This window comes from Doryrhamphus excisus, linkage group LG13, assembly GCF_037039965.1.
Source record: "Doryrhamphus excisus strain RoL-2023G ecotype Guam linkage group LG13, RoL_Dexc_Guam_v1.1, whole genome shotgun sequence".
NCBI lineage: Eukaryota > Metazoa > Chordata > Actinopteri > Syngnathiformes > Syngnathidae > Doryrhamphus > Doryrhamphus excisus.
The window spans coordinates 17,659,666-17,666,523 of NC_136369.1; the positions used below are offsets into that span (position 1 = coordinate 17,659,666).

Consider the following 6,858-nt stretch of genomic DNA (forward strand, 5'->3'; position numbering starts at 1 on the left):
AAAAAAAAATAAAAATAAAAAATAAGACAGCATTTTTACTGGTCATCATAGAGCTTTCATTTGAAAAAACATTTTAAAAAGTAAAATTAATTAAATGCAGTAAATCATATTCAAATCTAAAATCACTTAAGAGTGGAAATACCGGACACAAAAATATGCATACGAATAACTCTTTTTGTTATTTTACCACTGAATGATTGACACTTTATGGGATATTTGTAAGTGTGGCAGCTTATAAAAGTCAATCCCAAAGTTTCCATGAGGTAATAGTTAATATTTTACACTGCATCCTTTTTCTGTGCATGAAAAGTGACTTTCTCCACACTGTGGACACTGCATGTTAATACATAAAGGGAATATATTTTAAAAAATCACATTTATGCAAAACTTTACTTCCAGTGTGTGTATATGTGTAGTATAGATGACACATATGAATGTTTAAATGCAACAAAAATCATATCTGTTAACACCTGTTATGTGTATCTTACTTACCCCCTCCATTTTTGTAGCACAGGTAAGGGAATCTCCAGACGTTAGCCAAGTCAACCGCAAAGCCAATGACAGACAGCAGAAAGTCAATTTTCTTCCCCCACATCTCCCGCTCCTCCTCGGACAAGGATCCGGGCGGCCCCGCATGTCGACCGGGCGCCGGCACGATAGACGAGCTGGTGTACTGGACGCCGTTCTGGTCCTTCACCAGCAAGAGCTCGACCTCTTTTTTCTCCACGTTGCATTGCTTGAGCGGGGCCACCGACGAGAGCTTGTGTTCGGGCACAACCTGGATGTTCATTTTGGTTCCCCCACCCGCTGTGCGCTCTCACCGTGGTGGGAGTGGGGCTGTACGTGCGTGTATTTGTGCCGGCGGCGGGTGCTCTCCACGGGAAACAGTGCCGGTGACACCGTCGCGTACATGGGCTGGATACTGGGAAGAGAGCAGGTGGGGAGAGGGTTATGTGCCCGTGCGTAAAAGCTGCGCAAAATTACGCACGGCAGTAATTACAGCTTTTAAACATTTTTAGCTCGTATCATACACGCTTTTTTTTAGTAATATTTAAAATATACATGCAATCCACAGAGAAGTCCTAACAAGCTATGTAATTCCGTACAAAGATAACAACAAACTAATAAGATGGCACCACGGCGATGCACGTACTTAGTGGATTTAAGTCTCCATGACTCGGTCCTGCTGCTGCTGTGGTCCAGATGCGTCTGAAGGGATCTGGTCTATCCTGAAGAAACTTTTAAGACTCGCCTTCATCCAACCAGAAGACGCTCATTAAAAAAAAAAAAAAAAAAAAAACGGGTTTCCTCTCCTCTTTTTTTTCATGCTGTATCCTAATTGGCCACTTTGTCTCCCCTGAAAGTCAGTTTTACGTTCCTAATCCTAAATTAAGGACTTTTTCTACAGTAAAGTATTTATTTGTGTAGCTAACTCTTTTACTACTGTGCTATTATTTTTCAGTCAAATACGCCAAATGGTAGCAAAGTTTGACTTGAAATTTCTCACACAGCTCAATTTGCTCTACAGAACGTTCACTGGGACATAAGAGTGTTTCGTCGAATCACTACAAATTTTGACACACACTTTCAGTGCGCCGACAAGCACGCGTGTGTAAAATTAAAGCAAGATTGGTTGACGTAGCAACGACTCGAAAATTGTGATGATTCTAAAACTTCTATCTACGCTTGCATGTCTTCCAACGCGTTTTGACCACGACCCAATTGGGAGTACCACGGATGTCACGTGACAAAAAAAGTGACAAAAGTAATAAAAACACTGAGTGACTTTAAAAAGCTTAAATTATACCAAAAAAAAATGACTCCCAATTTTGCATTCAAGCGAACTCGAAAAAAAAAAAATCTTACGATTCAGACTTTATCTGTTTCTTCTCTGCACTAAACTGATCAAATTACAGTTTTTCGAAGAAGCCGTAAAAAGCATTGTGTTCCATGCGAAATTCAATTGCACATCAGCTTTTGCCAGAGGGAATGATTTCTATTAGATATGCTTGATCAGTTCATCCCATTAAAGTCAATGAATGTCCTCTTTGCTCTTCGGGGGTTTGTTTTATAAAAGCCTAATAGGCTTGGTTGTTGTGTTTGTGGAGATTGATTAACTGCAGCGTTGGCCGAGTAAAGAAACAGGTAACAAGAAACGATCATATTACTGTTGTTGTGTTCGTTTTCTATTGTGTGTGTGTGTGTTGGGTGGACTGGTTCAAGGACTGGTGCAGCACAACTGAGCTCCAATGGGAACTGAGACCATAACATTGTTTGCTCGTCTTGTCTTGTTAGGATTTTAAGATTTTGGTCTTTCTGGTTGTTGACCTTCACATGAGAAGCTAATAAGAGATGACATAGCACTCTTAGAAGTTACAAAATGAACCTCAGGAGAATTCATCTACGGCAGGGGGTCAGCAACCCGTGTTTCCGGAGCCTTATTCGGCCATTCAGCCTCCTTGTTGCAGTAGTAAAATAAAGCCAGCGGGTTTGATCCCATATCATTTGGCCAGGGCCCTGCAACATCCTGTTTACTGCTGTTATTTGTCAACTTTAGACTTCAACTTTAAGAAAAATCACATATTTTTGGTTGTGCCACTTATTATATTTCCCAGCCTTAAAGAGGAACTGCACTTCCCCCCCCCCCAATCATTCAAAATCTTTATGTGAAACATAAACACATATTTATTCCACTTTTCTGTGCATTCTAGCTAGCTAACAATGTCATGCGAAATACCTATTTTGATGCTAAAGCCATCACAAAAAAAACACCACAGCATGTATATCAAACCAGGATATTTTTTTAATAGTCGATATAAATGTATCCCAATGACTTGCATTGTTAGATAGCTCATATTAACTCATTTTCTGATGTTATAATGCACAGAAAAGGTATAGAAATATGTATTTGTGATTTGTGAATGATGGCAAAATATTTTTTAAAAAGTGTAGTTCCCAGGTTTATAATTATTGGAATTTATAAAATGTCAAAAAAATTAAAAAAAAATAAAAAGACGGCATTTTTACTGGTCATCATAGAGCTTTCATTTGCCAAAACATTTTAAAAAGTAAAATTAATTAAATTCAGTAAATCATATTCAAATCTAAAATCACTTAAGAATGGAAATACCGGACACAAAAATATGCATATGGATCACTCTTTTTGTTATTTTACCACTGAATGATTGACACTAAAATGAACCTCAGGAGTATTCATCTAGGGCAGAGGGTCAGCAACCTGTGTTTCCGGAGCCTTATGCGGCTATTCAGCCTCCTTGTTGCAGGAGTAAAATAAAGCCACAGTATGTAATTAATGAGAGCATAGAAATATGTTTTAAAACTGTAGCTATCCACATATCCACATATTTTACGCTAGTCGCTTTTGGGAAAATAAATTACCAAGTGGGTTTGGAATGTTGCCAGATTTAGCAAGAAAATAGCCCAGTTGGCAACACTGGGTTGCATGCACATGAGATGGGAAGCAAGGGGGAAGCCCTTCACATGAAAGAATCGTTCATAAAAATATCAGCGAGAAAAAAAATGGAGAAAAAAATGATAAAACTACCATTATTTCTTCAGTTCATGCGACCATTTATTACCACAACCGTTATCAAGACCTCACAGACACATTCCAACATCTTACAGTACATTACAGTATCGCGCAATATACAATACAGTATATTGCATATTATTATGATGTGATGTTTGAAAGTTGCTGTCATTTCAACGGGAAGTCAAAGATAAAGCAGCTTGCACTTTTCGGGGGAAGAATTTCAGTACGATGTCTTAGTGTGTCTGTGAGGTCTTGATAATGTTTGTGGTTGGCCACAATGGGGCCAAAGTTGGAAGCAAATAATTGGTTTAATAACGGCTTGACATGATGACGAATCAAGCTGGAAGTACAGTAAGTCAGGGGTAAACTTTGGCTATATATATATCCATTTTTGATGCCGCTTATGCTGACTAGGGTGGCGGGTGTGCTGGTATGCTGGAGCCTATCCCAGCTGTCTTTAGGAGCGAGGCGGGGTACATCCTGGACTGGTCGCCAGCTCATCACAGGGCACATATAGACAAACAACCATTCACACTCACATTCATACCTATGGACAATTTGGAGTCTCTAATTAATGTTTAGCATAGCATGTTTTTGGAATGTGGGAGGAAACCGGAATACCCGGAGAAAACCCACGCAGAGATGCATTTGTAACTCATTTGTAACACATAACACAGAGAACATACTAACTCCTTATTTCTAAAATGAAATAAAATAAAATAAAATAAAATAAAATAAAATAAAATAAAATAAAATAAAATAAAATAAAATAAAATAAAATCCAATACTTCTCTACAAGAGAGGAGAAATATGATCTCAGGGAAGAAGTACATTTGAAACACTTATATGCTAGGACTATGTTAAAAAGCCATAGCATTTCAGTATGTGGAATCAAACTATGGAATGGAGCCAATTCAAGAAACAATACATGCAGTTGATGTTTGCTAAATACAAGGATGAAGAGTCTTGAACCAGTCATGATGTGCTATATATATCACTATATTGACACTTACTATGGTACACATTATGTCATTGGATGGTCATATCACCTCGTACTTTAGTATGTAACAAAAACTTAAATTAAATTAAATTAAATTAAATTAAATTAAATTAAATTAAATTAAATTAAATTAAATTAAATTAAATTAAATTAAATTAAATTAAATTAAATTAAATTAAATTAAATTAAATTAAATTAAATTAAATTAAATTAAATTAAATTAAATTAAATTAAAAAATATATTAGGAAAGCAGGAAGTGAACAAATGTAACAGTTACTGATTGTAAAAGTACCAGATGGAGGGGTAGGATTTAATAAGCTTTGCTTCTTCCTACTCCTTTCGGACATGTGGAACTGGGAACTGATTATGTGATGCATTCAATTGTAATCTGATGCATGTTCAAATGAAATAAAACCATTACCATTGCTCTCAATTTCCCTTCAGTCATGATCTTTGCATAGTGACCTAAAGGACAAGAGTATTAGTTAGAGATAACGTGAGAAGCACTGTCATCCGGGAGAAACATGGAATAGAGCCGCCACTCCTCCGCATTGAGAGAAGCCAGATGAGTTCAAGGTACACGTGCAAGGTAGGAGGCATCGAGGAAGACCCAGGATACGTCGTAGAGGGAGACAACCTAGTGTACAGTTGCACCAAAATCATACCAGTTGTATTACAGTCTACTTTTGGAGAATGATCAACATGTATGAGTGAATAATTATGGTATGGCAAAAAGGCTGTGGGGACAATAAGGACCTTTGCGTCGCTAAATCTAATATCAACCACAGGCCCAGGGAGGGAGTGTTCTTTCTGGCTTTAAAAAAAAAAAAACGTACTATTAAACTGCAAAGATTAGTTAAGAGAAAGCTACACTGTCTGATCAGAGCAATCTAATCCACATCCTTTACAAGAACACGCCGTCCAGTTCAACTCCAACTAATCTCAGTCATGTTGTACTCAATGATGGATCTTTTAAAGGGAACCTTTTTCCACTTTTAATGCCGTTACAATGTTGTAATATCGTGTTAAATGACGCCAAAGTTTCAGATAATTAGGTTTGTGATGTAAAAAAATGAAAGATGTAAAAGGGCGTTGCAAAACTGTTCCTTTGTGATGTCACAGAAGGACGTGGCTGTAGGAGATATACATTCTCTGCCGTTCCAAAAGCTCTGTATGAATCAATATGTGGAATAAAATGATGGAGAAAGTCAAACAATGCACCAAGATGAGCGAATTCGGGAAACAAAACAAGCAGCTGAAGGATTCCTGGGGGGGGACTGTGAATTGAATTATGTGATGCATTCCATTGTAACTTGTATGCATGTTCAAATAAAATTAAATCATTACAATAACTCAGCATGTGACTGAGCCCACCCAGAACAGACGACACATCATTGCCATTTCAAATGTTTTTTTTGTTTTTTTTTTGACCTGTCTGTTCCACCCCAAAAGCAGAATCGTTCGGGAAGACTTTGCTTTTACTCGTCTTTTCTGTAAGGCACTTTGAAATCAGCTCGCGTACAAATTGTGCTTGATAAATAAAACCTCTTTGCCTCACAAATGAGAACATGTCGTGAGTCCCAGCTGACTCCAAGTACCGCAAACCACATTAGTTAATGAGGATCATGGCGTATGATTGTTTTTTCCTCAAAACCATCGAAAGCTGCTGGAAACGTGTGGTTAAGCTTCGATTTATGGAGGCTTTTGCTGTTAGTATCTGAAAAAAACATAAGCGCCTCAGTTATGTTAAGTCTCGATTCCATACATGGACCGTGAGAAAAAAAAAAATAACATGTGACTTAGGTGTTTGCACTAAAGGGAGCGGCACATTTTGCAAAAACGCACTTTAAATCCAAACATCAGATTCAAGCAATATGGCGTTTAAACTTATGACCTGCTTCTATATGTCCTCGGATGGCTCCGCCTCCTATTCAGACTCTTAGATGAAGTAATTATGTACTTGGAATTATGGCTTGTTATTACATAACAGGGAGTTTATGTAGGATTTGTGTATTTTCTTTGACTGCTTGACAACTTTTACACCTAAAACTATGAAGCTTAAGGTCAGCTAAAAGGCATTAAAGCACCAAGACTATGGTTGGGCTTTTTTTGGTGATAAAAATTCAATAAATAAAATAATATATGCATAATGAATACATGAAATAAATAATAAAAATATAAATGTATTCATAAAAATGGTAACAAATTTTTTAAATGGTTGATAAACATTAAATATTTATTTCCCGAGTAATGGAAGTCAATTAATCTAATTAGTGGTAATTTAATTAATTTAATTAATTAATC

At 37.0% G+C, this 6,858-nt stretch overlaps 1 protein-coding gene across 1 annotated transcript in view; it reads right to left on the reverse strand.

Annotated features, from left to right (window-relative positions):
* The window catches only part of slc6a2 (solute carrier family 6 member 2), a 36,601-nt gene extending 35,329 nt beyond the window's left edge, over positions 1-1,272 (reverse strand). Inside the window, exons 1-2 of the mRNA XM_058089462.2 lie at positions 1,154-1,272; positions 493-922 (exon numbers count right to left, since the gene is read on the reverse strand). Of these exons, the coding sequence (XP_057945445.2) occupies positions 493-790 (298 nt within the window). The 5' untranslated portion in view covers positions 791-922; positions 1,154-1,272. The remainder of the gene's footprint in view (positions 1-492; positions 923-1,153) is intronic.
* Positions 1,273-6,858: the final 5,586 nt, after the last annotated feature.